Here is a 15,796-nt window from a genome sequence, read left to right as displayed (position 1 = left end):
TTGCTTACTCCCTGAGACATCTTGGTTCTCTAAAATCACAGACTATCTGAAATTAATTGCTTGAAATTATAACTATAGGATGAAACATCTTAATCTGGTCTGGAGGATCTAAAACATCTCCATATAGAGAAACATTCTGAATTTTAAACTCAAATAGAAAACTTCAGATAAGGGTTTTTGGATGTAACATTTCACATCCGTCTTAATTTTGTAGTTTACAAGGAAACAAGACTGCATCTACTTTGTGGTTGAGACCAATTTTGACCCCTTTACATATAGGCCTGTTTTGCAACAAAACTATCGAAATATTGCTTCGTTTAAATTTCATGCAGCAGCCAGACCGTGCAGGGCTGAGATGACTGCATTAGGAATAAAGATTTATTCTTAGTAAAATGTAAGTATTATGAAGGAGGATGATATGACACAACTTACATTTTTGAAAGGTTTTCTGGTTGCTGTGTGGAATATATATATATCTCACAAATATATGGAAATGAATATTTCCTGTGCTTTCAAGCTTTTCAACCAGTGGTATCTTTAAAAAGAACTATTTTTTGAATTAAGAGAATAGAAAAAAAATAATTAGCATTATTAAGATTAAATATGGCCTTTGATTAACATGTTATTAAGTTAGATATCCTGTTTCTAAAATTTTCTCAGATGTTGTTTTACAATTTAGAGTAAAATAAAAAGAGTGTAATTCACTTTCACAGATATTCAACAACTAAAATGCCACCATTTCTTCCACCTAAATATGAATGTCCTACGCAATCAGTAAATGAAGTGTGTCTGACGGAATACAGGTAAAGTGGACCTCATTGGTTTAAAATTGACTTAACAAGTACAAAGCAAAATCAGTAACCAACTAGTCAGATTCATTACATAGCAGGGAGCTTTTCTTGTACATTTGCCTTAATATACAAATGACTTTATGTAACATGTATTTGGTTAACACACAAATGAGGATTAGAAACATGTACTTCTAATCAATTTTCTTCTGAACAATTTAAAGTGAGAAGTAGCATTTAAAATTCCCTCAGTTACTATCAAATAAGAAATACATGCTTAGTTGGCTGTTTATGAATTAGAAACAACATTAAATTAATTTTGAAGAAGGGACATGAAATGCCTGAAGATGCAACAAATGGAAAGTTTATTTTTTGTTTTGCAAAAATTATGAATCCATCTTACCTCTCAGCTCTATAAATGAGTGAATTAGTTAAAAAGACAGAAAAAAAATTGCAGAACAATTCTTATGGGGAGACACAAAGCCGGAACACATAAACAAATGGAAGAGAGTATTTTTGTGTATTTTTTCTAAAAATATTTATTTAGACCAATTGCTTGGCCTAATCAATTCATTCTGACTAGTGTGTTTTGATCAGTAATTTGGAGTCAGGTGAATGAAGAATAAGAATGCAATCCAAACAGCCCACACCCTATCCTAGTGCCTAGCTAGAACTTTTCTTTTCCTTTAAAAAAAAAAGTTTTATTTAAATTCAGTTTAGTTAATATATATTGTATTGTTAGTTTCAGGGGTAGAATTTAGTGATTCATCAGTTGCATACAATACCCAGTGCTCATCACATCAAGTACCCTCCTTAATGCCCATCACCGCATTACCCCATTCCCCCACCCAGCAACCCTCCAGCAACCCGAAGTTTCTTACCCACCCAGCTGGATCTTTTCAAGCAAGCTTTCTTCCTTTCCTAGGCTTGCTTCTTTTGACAGAAAAGGAAAATGTAACACTTAAAGACATTTAACTGGTAATTCTACGATCATTGCTAGAACAAACAACAATTAATTTTAAGATTAACACAAATAATGGTGAACTCAGCAATTATTGGTCCTTCACAACATCAAATGTCCTATTGAATTATTTCCTTCCTACATTTGTTTGGGATTATGATAACGAGATGACAGTATAGATAGGGTAAGTACTAACAAGCACTTTGTTCGTATTGAAATAAAATTAAAGCCTAGAGTAAACAAAATAATTAGAGAATGGACTATTGCCATGAGCTACATTCTCTCAGGACTTGACTAGTCAGTATTATTGTGTATTATAAGAGACTACATTTGGAATGAGAATAACGAAGTTATAATTTCACGGTTTTAATTTAGCTATGCTCCGATGAAGAAGTCATTCCATTTCGGTGAACCTGATTTCCTTCATTTACAAAATAAGACTGTTGTCGGAGTAGATCATCTTTAAGTATCAATCAATTCTGTCTCTATCTATATCTAGCTAACTTTGTCTTCTCTGGAATAGATTCATTATAAATTTGAAATTTATAATATCATAAACCTGTCAGAATTTCTTCTGAAATGGCTTTATAGTTTCACTTTTTGGATTTGGTTGATTTTTTTAAGGATAATAATGCACTGTTGAAAGGTTTTAATATCATTCCCATAGGTACAGAGGATATAATACACACTGTTGCCACAGGTCATGTTACCAACTTTCTTAATGAGTATCTTTCTCCTTAAAGTGAAAAACATTAATTTAGTATTCCAGTCAGTAAGTATGAGGATTGTAAAATACTGAACGGGAAGAAAGTCATGGTGAAACTGATCATTCTTCCTCGATACCATTCTTTCAGCATGATCTGAAAGCTGACCTATTTCTTTTATATCATCTCCTATTTTGCCTCTTTCCTTCACTTCTCCAAGATAGAGTGAGTCGTCCAGCCCATCTGATCTTGCAAAGATTCAGCTCACTGTGGTCATAGACAAATGAGAAACTTTCAATAAATGCTTCGGAATACAATTCTGACTAATCAATCTAATCAAACCATCAGACGGAATATAGCAACAAACCAGACCTTTATACAGGTTCCCAGTTCTGATTATGCCGGTCCCTTTCTTTAAGGCTGCACATTTCCCTACTTTATAGAACACTGGACTAAGACTCAGAAACTCTTGTTCCAATCCCAGCTCTACTTCTTATAAGCCAAGAGAACATTGGCATGCCATTTAAACTTTTATAACTCCAGCTTTATCATCTTAAAATATAGGGCCAATAATGTAGTCCTATGACTTTCAAGATCTTATACATATTTTGGGTAGGTTTCCCAAGGCCCAGAGTTGGGACTAGGTTCTGGTCATTCTCTAGCCCAGAAAAGCGTGGTCATTCATTTGTTCAATGAGCATTTATTACTCACTTATTATATCCAAGGACTTGAGGACAAGAGATAAGACTACCTTAAAGTTTCACAGTGTACCAAGGAAGCCTTTATATCGAAAAAGTATGTACCCAGTACTTCTCTAGCACAGAAGAAAGCTGCCATTTATTAAGCCCTAAAGTGCTTAAAGGCATTACTTAGGCTTTTCTTATGTTTTAATATCTGAACTAGGGCATTTTTTTTAAGAGTAAGAAGTAACAGTACTAATACTTACTCCAGAATAATAGACAAAAAGAAAACTGTCCTGCACGAGAGGGACAACTGAGTGCGAGTACCCTTCTTCATCCTCACGGCAACCCCACAGAGTAGGTGTTACTGGTGCCATTTTGCAGATGAGAAGAGGTGAGCCCAGGAATGATTTGCAGAAGTGATGATTGATGTGTGACATAAAACGGTGTTTTCTAGGTGGGTTAGTGGTCTTGGAGGCATAGGACTGGCATTTGCAAAAGTATACAAAGGGAGAGACTTCATGGTATCCTTGAGTTCAATGTGACTTGACCTTCTGGGAGGTGGGATGTGGAAGGAAGTGGCTGGGATGAAGCTGAAAATGTAGAATTTCAGATGTCATGTGTGGATGCCATTCATAGTGTTGATTTTCTCAGGGACTCCCACTCCAGCCTCCTAGCACCAGGTCCGATGAAGAGGCTAGTTCTTCTCACTGACACTTGATCAAACAGAGTTAAACACAGATTCCAGTAGAGCGGCTTCCAGAGCCCTCAAGTGGTTGCACGTTTTTGCAGCGCATGTAGCTGTGAGAAGCAGTCAAGCCAATAAATAGTTCATCTCACACCTTTCTTTTCATAAACTTGCTTCTCCTTCAGTGTCTGTTATGACCTCATTATTGCTATGGGGCAACTCAGGTGCATATTTTATCGTGTCTGCCTTTGAGGCATTTACACATGTATGTGTATAACTACAATATCCATGCTCACAACCATAAGAAAGTTATAAATTAGAGGCTGCTGTTCAGAAGAGTGCGGGTTTTTTTTAGCAGTCCAGCAGCTCAGAGAGAGGGCATTTCAAGGAGTGGTATTTGAGCTGGTCTTTGAAAGAAGAGAGGAATTTGGCTGTTCTGAGATACGGAGCTGAGACTATTAAGGAAGCATAGAGTGGAGAGGAGAAGGCATTAGAAGGATACAGGGGGGGAAAAATTGGAGTGCCACTCAAGAAATAGTTTTGTAGGAGAATCTGTTGTCCAAAGAGAGCAGGAAGGAATAATACCAGAGAGGTGGTTTAAGGGTGAAGGCCTGGAATGCCAAACAAAGGATTTTGGCAATGTTATAGCTCCTGAGTTAAGGAAGAGGGATAACTGTGGGAGAGATAAGGAATCTCAGACCCTGGTTATTCCAGGTATTCTCTCTAAGGCAGGGACTTCAGCTTGGATCCTTACCCTAAGAGAAGACCAGATATAAAGCTAAATATGAGAGTTTTATCCAAGCTCCATTAAGAAGAGCACACCATCTTAGGTCACTAAACCTGTCTGAAGTTGCCAGAATCTACTTGAATTTACCAACCTGAAGGCCATGTTGTTATACTGGTTTCCCCATAGGTTGCTCTGGCAATGGATAGGGACAGAATTTCAAGGAATGAAGGGAAATCTTCTCTTGAATCCACAAGTGATAAACTCCCTACTCCCCAAGCAATAAATTTTCTAAATTAGTGTCTGATCTTGACCAACATTACAGCTTTACCACCAAATCCTTCCACAGACACCCAGGCAAAATGGCCCATGGAACTGTCCCCTGCTTTCCAATCTCTTTGCCTTTGTTCACTTTCTTTCTTCTGCCATTCCCCACTACATTTGCTTCCCTCTTTAATTTCTGGGCTCTGCTTCCCAAAATAACTCACATGCTCCCTTCTCCATAAAAATTCCCTGATCTCCCAAGAAGAAATGCTGCCTTTCAGGTGTGAGTCTCTACAACACATTGTCTGCAATTCTCTTTGGGCAGTTTCCCCCCCCTGCAGTACAAGACATTTGCATTTATTTTATCTCCCTATGGAGGTCAAATCCTTGAAGCCAGTATATATATGTAATATATATATTGTCCACCAAGTCTTAAGCAGAATGTTTAAAACAAATAATCTCGGCTGAGGTCACGTAGCTTGAAACTGGGGGGAGAAGAATTTAACCTCAGCTCTATCTAATTCTGACACCTTCCCTCTTAACCACTTCTGCGTCAATGTTTGCTTTCAAAGCTCCCAGTAGAATGAGTACAAAGTCTTTTTGGTTAAAGAAAATGTAATTTGGGGGGCGCCTGGGTGGCTCAGACAGTTAAACATCTGCCTTCAGCTCAGGTCATGATCTCTGGGCTCTTGGCTTGAGCCCCACATCGGGAATTCTTGCCCAGCAGGGAGTTTGCTTCTCTCTCTCTCTCTCTCCCTCTGCCCCTCCCCACTGCTTGTTCTCTCTCTCTTTCTGTCTCTCGAATAAGTAAATAAAATAAATAAACCCAGAAAATGTGATTTTTGTAGTCTATTCTGGAGGATATGATTGACATATTTACCTTGGCTATGATTTTATCACTGGGCAAAGTCATGTATGGAAGAGCATTCAGGCCTTTTAAAACATAAGGCATTTATTTATCACTTATTTGAGCAAACTAATAGGATTGATAAGGTGTAAATACTAGTGCTTATTTTATTGATGAAGACCGAGGTGCAGAGACATTAGGGTATTTATCTGACATAATTATTGCTGGGAGTGGGATGGAGACTAAGGTGACCCAACTTCTATCTTTTTCTCACCATTATAAATTTGATATGCATACTTCCACCACCAATTACATGAAAAAAAATGAGTTTCCTCACTATATTGCATCACATTGATAGCAGAATCATAGATATTTAACATATAACTGAAGGAAAAATAGAAGCAAGTAATGTTTATTATCTTTCATGTGACAGATTCTTTACAGAGATCTTTGCACATCCTTTGAAAAATGCTAGAAAGTAAGCATTATTATTCTTATTTAATAGTTGAAGAAACTTAGTTTGATAGAGATTAAGTAACTTGCCCATGGTCACAGAGCAAGAAAATAGCAGAACCTACATGAGGGCTTCTTTCTAAATAGTCCAAAGCCTGTATATTTACCATTATTAGTCAGAATGGAAAGTTTTTGACTCTATCATTAACTTTGGATACAACAATCAATTACGAAAAAATTCATCCTCCAGCAGGTGGGTCACTGCATAGAGATGCAGAAATGGGACTCAAAGTTCTTCCTGATTCTAAGGCAACTATGCTTTCAATTGTAATGTACACTTGGTTTGTAGTTAATGAGATAGGAAAGCTCTCTTTTCTTATTTTTCACACATCATGTAGATTTGCACATTAGATTATTAAAAAAAAAAAAAAGACACCAAAAGCTAAGTCTCTGGATGGTTTCTGGCCTGCCACCTGTACATCTGACTATTAGTTGTGCACTTTCTTCATAATGTGACACCAAAAATATGTTTTTAGAAATTCATGATATGGCTGTGCAATTTTGCACCAGGTAAATTTCATCTCATGTATAATGATACCCATTAGAAAGCCTGGTAAATCCTGGGTCTTTTATCCTAAAACTTTTTGGTGCCTTTCACAAGGAATGGGGACACTCTACACTTTAGGACGTGTTTCCCTGACCTTTGACTATATTGCACTGCGGGAAGGGGGGAGATAAGAACATTATTGCTTGGAAGTATTTGTAACTGATGGTGTGACGGAATTTTAGCATATCAGAAAAATTTGGCTTTCCCCCATCTCAGTCTGCCCCCTTCACCTGCTGCTGATACCTGACACTCTTGTGACTTAAAAAGTCAAGATTTGTAGCCTTGAGAACATGCAGAGGCAGTTTGTCTCTTCTCTTGTTAGTCATTGATACCTCAGGGTTAATGAAATTATTCTCGGATAAGGGCCTGGGGATAATGGTGGAAAGCATGAAGACTCCTGGCACCTTAGGAAAAGACTAGGGTTTAACTAATATTAGAAGAGAGGGAGATGGGAGTGCCTGGGTGGCTCAGTGGGTTAAGCGTCTGCCTTTGGCTCAGGCTCAGGTCATGATCTCAGGGTCCTGGGATCGAGCCTTGCATTGGGCTCCCTGCTCAGTGGGGAGTGTGCTTCTCCCTCTCCCTCTGCCACTCCTCTTGCTTATGCTCTCTCTCTAATAAATAAATAAAATCTTATAAAAAGGTAGTATAGAAGAGAGGGAGAGAAAGGCATAGGGGATTTGGGATCAGAGGAGTAAGACACTAATCCTATGGACATTACACTCCGGCTAAAATTGGCCTCAGGGATTGTTCCAAACTATATCTTTTTAGGATCCCTGAGTCCCTACTTCCCTGAAGGTTAAAATGACGTCAATATGTGAAGTTAACAAAACCCAGACGCCCACCTCTTTTGAATATTAGGCAGAGGAGACCAAAGAGATCCAGTCATTATTAGGTGAAACCAACCAGTAGACCGAAGGGAAACCTGAGGACACCCAGTTAACAGCAGAGCCTAAGTCTGCAGCTCTCACTCTTGGGCTTTGCATAGCTCATGATTTGGTCATTGGTGGCAGCAGTTTCAGAGAGATAGTACAGTAACTGGAAACACAACAAACTCCTCATTGGCCAATGCAGGTCTTACGTTTGTATCCTTCAGAACCTGGCACATATTTAGCATATAGAAGATTTGGCTGAATATATGAATGGAGAGCTCCTGGGCTGAGTTAGGCCTTCTCTCATACCAGCTCCATTCCCCGCATATTTAACTACATTTTCTCTGACTTGCTTTTAGAGTAATTTTCGACATTTGGATCAGTCATTCCTCATGACCCTGAAAAAATGTACTATAGAGTGATTGGTTTTTTATTTCCCCTTTCAAGTTGTCTCTGTTTCTAAGCAACAGGTGAGCCAAAGTCAAGTAAAACACAAATGCATCTAGCTCAGCATGCTTTCCAAAAATATTAATTTATATTTCCTTCATATCAGAATGTTAAGTGTTTTAGAAAACCCTACAGAATTAAAGATTGATGCAGCAAGTACATGGTATCTGAGTAGTGTTTATTAGAAAGTCATCTGCATTTTCTATCTTCTGCCACCGCCCTTTGACCACGATCACTGACCTGCGGTAGTAAGAAATTCTCATGTTTTGTTACTCTTGACATTTTTTTCCAATTAGTTTTCTGAAAGCAGCTTTCACATCCTTGTTCCGTAAACTGTAGATCAAGGGATTCAGCATGGGAATGATTATAGTGTAGAACACAGATGCCCACTTGTCTTGGTCCAGGGAGTAGCTGGATGTTGGCCTCAGGTACATAAACATGACTGTGCCATAAAAAAGGGTGACGCCAGTAAGGTGAGACCCGCAGGTGGAGAAAGCCTTAAGGCGGCCTTCGGCGGAGCGCATTCTGATGATGGCGATGAGGATGAAAGCATAGGAGATGAAGATGATGAGGATGGTGCTGAATTCAATGAAGCCGCACAGACTAAAGAGCAAGATCTCGCTGATGTAGGTGTCTGAGCAAGAGAGGGCTAAGAGGGGTGGGATTTCACAGAAGAAGTGGTTGATTATATTGGAACCACAGTAACTCAAGCTGAAGGTGAGGGAAGTGTGGGCCACTAAACTTACCAGGCCAGCCAGGTAAGAGCCCAGCATGAGAGCCAAGCAGACTCTCTTGGACATGAGAGTGCTATAGTGGAGGGGTCGGCAGATGGCCACGAAACGGTCGTAGGCCATGGCAGCCAGGACATAGCACTCAGCATCCACAAAACCTACAAAGAAAGCAAACTGGGTGGCACAGCTAGAGAAGGAGATGACTTTGTGCTCTGTTAAGAAGTCAGCCAGCATCCTGGGGGCAATGGCTGAGGAGTAGCCTAGGTCAACGAAGGAGAGGTTGCAGAGGAAAAAGTACATGGGTGTGTGAAGCTGAGTGTCTGTTACGATCAGGATAATCATACCAACGTTCCCTACCACGTTGACCAGGTAGACCCAGAGGAAGACCATGAAGAAGATGATCTGCAGCCGAGGGTCTTGAGTGATGCCCGTAAAGACAAACTCCGTCACCACCGAGTGGTTTTCTTTATCCATCTCTTCAATTTTGTGTGTGCCTGGATTTGTTTTTTTGTTTGAAATGATTTTTTAAAATCTTCCCAGAAATCAGATTCTATGACCCATAGGATAACTCAAAAGACTTTAATGGAAGTGATGGGTAACTGTCCTCTCCAGGTGCCCAGACAAACTAGAAGATGTTAGCATCTTGGGGATGGCAAATTCTGCATCTCCATAGACCTTGGTGCTCGGAGGCAGTTTATCACATGCTACCAATTGTTTGATGTGATCTGGGCAATTATCTGCCTCATTAACTAGTAAAGGACCGTTTTGAGCATCCCTTCCTTCTTTCTAAAACAAAGCAATTATGGACACAGAAAATGAATAAACAGTAACTCTCTTTGCAGGTAGGCACAAAAAGTAAACTGAAAAAGCCTCAAATCTCAAATTATAACACATCACACANTATCTGCCTCATTAACTAGTAAAGGACCGTTTTGAGCATCCCTTCCTTCTTTCTAAAACAAAGCAATTATGGGCACAGAAAATGAATAAACAGTAACTCTCTTTGCAGGTAGGCACAAAAAGAAAACTGAAAAAGCCTCAAATCTCAAATTATAACACATCACACACACACACACACACACACACACACATACACACACAGAGAAAGTAAAATACTTGGAGCAGAAGGTGAGCAATACTAGAAAAGGCAGTGGGCAATAATAATTTTTAAATAGCCAGGAGTTACTGCGTGTTAACTATTGGCCGGAACTTTGAGTGCTTCTACACATTATATAATTTCATCCTCACAACTCTGTGAAATAGGTACCACCGTTATCTCTATCTTATACCTGAAAACAATAAGGCTAGACATTAAGTAATTTCAACAAAGTCAGGAGCCTGTAAGTAGCGGAGCTGGGTCTGTCTGACTCTAGGGTTCACTTCACTTTATTGTCTCTGTGCGTATGTGGTTTAATGAAGCTTACATCTCTTTATTTTTGCACCTGCATTTTGTTTTCCTGTCTTGCCTATCANCTTGCCTGTGCTTGGACACAGAATTAGTCCTTTCATTTCCCTAATATTTAGAATTAGGGATTTGGCATGGGGCATAATCAGGATGAAAACACCTCGGTGTCTTTGGACAATTCTATTGCTTAGCCAACATGTTGTTACATAGCTCAGTTCAGAGTTAAGATTCAGCATCCTTCACTCAGAGGGGATAGAGAAAGCATTATCCAACTCTGTGGTCAGACATTAGCATGAATTAGCTTTTTTTTTTTCTTTGTGGTTGGATGAATATTTGGTCCATTGAAGGGTTGTAACAAGGAAGTGGGCAAAACCACACCGAATCAAACCAAACCACTCCAAATCAAGCCAGAACATGCAGTACTCTAGAGATAAGTAGAATTCTCTATTAAATTTGTGGAAGAAGTCAGACTATATCTCCTCTAATTGGCTTACTGCTTAAGAAAGACAAGAAAGCAGAGTAGTATAATATCTTTCACAGGGACATGGACATTTATAACAGCCTATCTTAAATCCTAGGGAGGTTAAAAGTAGTGCTACCATCTTTCAGTTTCTTCATAGATATAATCAGCTTCAATGAAGAAGGGGTCTAATAATGGATAAACAATACCATATATTTGCCTGAGAGTGTATAGTTTAAAAAATACATTTCGACTCATTCGTAACATGTGGTGAAAGTGTGCGTCATTTCACACATTAGGTCAATTAGGAAACAGAATAAAAAGAGAAATCTTGGAGAAATTATTTGAAAAATACATTTCTCATAAAGAATTTGTACTCATAATATGGAAGGAACTTTGAAACTCGTTAATGAGAATACAAACAACCCAAAAGGAATGCGCCAGACTTGAACAGACCCTTCACCAAAGAAGACATATGGATTGCAAATAAATGCATGAAAAATGCTCAAATCCTTTGTATCAGGACACACAAATTAAAACCACAGTGGGATATTACTATACATCTGTTGGAATGGTTAAAATTTAAAAAGATGAACCATACCAAGTGTTGACCAGGAAGTGGAAGAACCGGAAATTTCATCACTGTTGCTTGGAATGTAAAACAGTACGACCACTTTGGAAAACACTGCTGCAGTACAAAAATAAACATACACGTACCTCTCGTTTGATCCAGCCATTTCCCCCACAAAAAACCAAACCTGGGAACAGCCCAAAGGCCCATCCATAAGTAATAAAATAAACAAATTTTAGTATGTCCATAAAACAGAATACTATTCAACAATTAAGAGACACAAATGATTGATACAGGCGACATGATGGATAAATCTCAAAATAACTAGTTTTAGAGAAGAGAGCTAGATAAAAGAATGTACCTTATGTGATTCCATTTCTAAGAATCTAGAAGCTGCAAGCTAATTGATAGTGACAGCGAATCAATCAAAATCCTAGAGGAAAACATAGGCAGCAACCTCTACGACATTGGCCAAAGCAACCTTTTTCATGACACATTTCCAAAGGCAAGAGAAACAAAAGGTAAAGTGAACTTGTGNTAAAATGAACTTATGGGACTTTATCAGGATAAAGAGCTTCTGCACAGCCAAGGAAACAGTCAAAAAAACTAAGAGACAGCCCACGGAATGGGAGAATATATTTGCAAAGGACACCACAGATAAAGGACTGGTATCCAAGATCTACAAAGAACTTCTCAAACTCAATACACGAGAAACAAATAAACAAATCATAAAATGGGCAGAAGATATGAACAGACACTTTTCCAATGAAGACATACAAATGGCTAACAGACACATGAAAAAATGTTCAAAATCATTAGCCATCAGGGAAATTCAAATCAAAACCACACTGAGATACCACCTTACGCCAGTTAGAATGGCAAAGATAGACAAGGCAAGAAACAACAATTGTTGGAGAGGATGTGGAGAAAGGGGATCCCTCCTACATTGTTGGTGGGAATGCAAGTTGGTACAGCCACTCTGGAAAACAGTGTGGAGGTCCCTTAAAAAGTTAAAAATCGAGCTACCCTATGACCCAGCCATTGCACTACTGGGTATTTACCTCAAAGATAGACGTAGTGTAAAGAGAAGGGCCATATGCACCCCAATGTTCATAGCTGCATTGTCCACAATAGCCAAATCATGGAAGGAGCCGAGATGCCCTTCAACAGATGACTGGATTAAGAAGCTGTGGTCCATATATACAATGGAATATTACTCAGCTATCAGAAAGAACGAATTCTCAACATTTGCTGCAACATGGACGGCACTGGAGGAGATAATGCTAAGTGAAATAAGTCAAGCAGAGAAAGACAATTATCATATGATTTCTCTCATCTATGGAACATAAGAACTAGGAGGATCGGTAGGGGAAGAAAGGGATAAAGAAAAGGGGGGTAATCAGAAGGGGGAATGAAGCATGAGAGACTATGGACTCTGAGAAACAAACTGAGGGCTTCCAGAGGGAAGAGGGGTGGGGGAATGGGATAGACTGGTGATGGGTAGTAAGGAGGGCACGTATTGCATGGTGCACTAGGTGTTATACACAACTAATGAATCATGGAACTTTACATCGGAAACCAGGGATGTACTGTATGGTGACTAACATAATATAACAAAAAAAATCAAAAAAAAAAAAAAGAGAGAGAGAAATAGAGCCTACAGAAGGCTATACAGCTGGGCACCTGGGTGGTTCAGTCGGTTAAGCTCAGGTCATGATACCAGGGTCCGGTGATGGAGCCCCACATTCGGCTCCCTGATCAATGGGGAGTGGACTTCTCCCTCTCCCCCTACCACTCCCCCCCTTCCTGGTTTGTGCTCCCACCCTCTCTTGAATAAGTAAATAAATACAATCCTTTAAAAGAAAAAAAGGGAAAATATTCCTATTACTGCAACTGGGAGGACTCATTCCGTCTAACCTCAATTTTATAGAGAAGGGGACAGACCCAAATATCCAGCTTGATGTTTGGATGCCAGGCTGCCAGAGTTTCAGGGGTGAGAGACTCAGCACAGGGCTCAGGGCTGATCCGCAGCTGGGCACGTGCACGCCAATTCATTTCAGTGAATTGGAAAATGGGATCAGAAAGTTGTTCTTCCCTCCCTTATAAATTCAAGGTTCCAGTTAAAAGAGGAAGGATATGAGAAGGGGTTTCACCAATCCTAAAGCACCCTGCCTGTTCTCGCTTATAGTGGAGAGACAAATCTGGGCTTTGCCGCTTACTACTTTTGATTTCTAGCACACTACTTATCTTTGTAGAGGCTCAGCTTTTCACTTACAGATGAGATTAATGCGTGTCTTAGTAACTTTCTGCAAAAAAGTTGGTTAGAGTACATATGTATATTCTATTACCTATCTATTATCTATCATCTATCATTTATCATCTATTATCTCTCATCTATCAATCAACTATCTATCATCTATCAATCCATCATCTATCATCTATCTATCTATCATCTATCTATCTATCTATCTATCTATCTATCTATCTATCATCTATCTATCTATCATCTATCTATCATCTATCATCTATCTATCTATCTATCATCTATCTATCATCTATCTATCATCTATCTATCTATATCTATCATCTAGTTATCTATCTAGCTATCATCATCTATATCTATCATCAGTCAATCATTTGGTGTTAAATTCAGTGACTGTCATGTGCTAAATGCTTAATGCATTTGGCAATTGTGTCATCAGTACAAGTGTAATTGCGTAAGATTTAATTCAGTAGATGATTGTGTGCTCACAACTCCCAGGGGGAAAAAAAAGTTCCCATGCTTGTTCCATACATGTGATGTATCATGGATAGCTTTAACCTTTAGTGACGGTGTGATTTTAATTTCACACCACTTCTATTAAATGATAAAACAAGTAGAGATGACGCTATCAAATTTAAAATCAGAGTTAAGATAAAAGAAAACCTTTATATATAGATTTTTAGTCTCATGTAACTAAACTTCAACTGACCTGACTCTTAAAGAAATAGAATAGTGAATAAATAAATTTATATTCCATAGTCCTCTAATATAAAAAAAAAGACCAGCAAAAGTACTGTCTTATGGAAGCAATACAGGACAAATGTATTTTAGATTTCTATGTATCAGCTGCTTTTGCATGTTTATATGAAAAGAATTCTGGAGTGAAAACCTGGAATCCTGGTTGTCTTATTTTTTTCCATTAAGTAGTTGTTCAAGCTCAATGAATTCCCACACTAGATGCAGCTTCCTTATCTGTGAAATGAATAGGGGGAAGAATTCAAACTCTATGTAACTTTCCAATTCTAGCATTTTCTGAGTTTGTACTTATTATAGGGCACCTAAAAGCCAAACCCATGGTCCATGTCTCCTTTTGAAATTTTGAAATGACATGGACCTGAAGCCAAGCAAAGCCATGCTCAAAGGAGCAGGGGGCAGGGGCAGGCTCCACCCCTAATAGGTCGTCTCTTTCTCGATCTGTCCCAATGCTGACCTATGTCTTGACTTGTTTTCTACCTGTTGGTGAGAAGTTGATTGTCTCCTTTTCGCTTGATGGGTTATAAAGAGCACATATTCTGAGAGGAATCCGAAGACGGTGACTCACTCAGGTGCTGTGCCCGAGCTCCTCGTTCTCCCAGCTCTGCTCCTGTGTGCTGGAGGTCTTACCAAGTTTCAGAGTCACACGTTATCCCCAGAGGAAAAGAGGTGACGTGATTTCTGCACTCACAGGAGACTGGAAGAGCTGATGAACTATCATCCCTAAGGAATTCACTCTCCTGTCCTTGAAACTTAATGATTAAAGAGGGAAACAAAAGCGAAACACAGCTGCTCATTTGCCTTTTTCTTCATGCAATGGGAAGCTAAAACGATTCATATGTCATCTCTCATATGCATCTTATGTGCTCGTATACCACCCTTATGCCAGACTCTCTCGGATTAAGGTCTGGTTTAAAGATGGCTAATCCAGTAGTAGCGAGCTCCTGGATTCATCTCAGCAAGGCCTGAATGATACCCAGCAGCCATCACGTACAGCACAGGCAAGAGCAGTGCCATGGGCTCCTAATCAAAGAACTGAATCAGGAAGCTCAGTGGGAGTCACTGAGGTCCAGTGAGGAGCCCCTCACTCAGAATCCAAAGTCTTGGTATTGAGGTTAAGATGGCGGAGGAGTAGGAGACACCTTTTTCAGCCGGTCCCCTGAGTTGAGCTGGATAGGTACCAGACCAGCAGGAATATCCACGGAATCAGCCTGAGACGCAGGAAGATACATCTGGATCTCTACAAATGAACATCTCCAGCGCTGAGTATCGAGGTACGAAGCGGGGAGCCGTGAAACCGCGCACAGATATCGGAAGCTAAACAGAAGGGGGAGGGAGCCGCCCTGTCAGGGCGCCGGGAAGCGGTAGCCACCTGCAAGGGGGAGTGGACAGACCGCGGACCCGCACGCTTGAGACAGCAGGCTGAGAAGGGAGCTCCGGGAGCGCACGCAGGGCGGCTGGCGGTTGGCGGGCCACCTGCACGGGGGAGCAGGCGGACTCGCGGACGGCACCCGCGAACGGCACCCGCGAGACAACAGACTTAGAACGCGAGCTCCAGGAGCGCGCGCGCAGGGCGGCTGG

At 39.9% G+C, this 15,796-nt stretch overlaps 1 protein-coding gene across 1 annotated transcript; it reads right to left on the bottom strand.

Annotated features, from left to right (window-relative positions):
- Positions 1–8,301: 8,301 nt before the first annotated feature.
- On the bottom strand, positions 8,302–9,237 carry LOC100473307 (olfactory receptor 1019). Its single transcript, XM_002926895.1, has one exon. The coding sequence runs from the start codon at positions 9,235–9,237 to the stop codon at positions 8,302–8,304; it is 936 nt and encodes a 311-aa protein (XP_002926941.1).
- Between the last annotated feature and the right edge of the window lie 6,559 nt (positions 9,238–15,796).

The sequence above is a fragment of the Ailuropoda melanoleuca genome, chromosome 16 (genome assembly GCF_002007445.2).
Source record: "Ailuropoda melanoleuca isolate Jingjing chromosome 16, ASM200744v2, whole genome shotgun sequence".
NCBI lineage: Eukaryota > Metazoa > Chordata > Mammalia > Carnivora > Ursidae > Ailuropoda > Ailuropoda melanoleuca.
The sequence above is the reverse complement of the archived record's forward strand: the minus strand, read 5'-3'. Positions and strand labels throughout refer to the sequence as shown.

What these genes read in the sequence shown, in the direction of transcription:
- LOC100473307 (XM_002926895.1), bottom strand. Translation starts at nt 9,237, where the DNA reads ATGGATAAAGAAAACCACTCGGTGGTGACGGAGTTTGTCTTTACGGGC.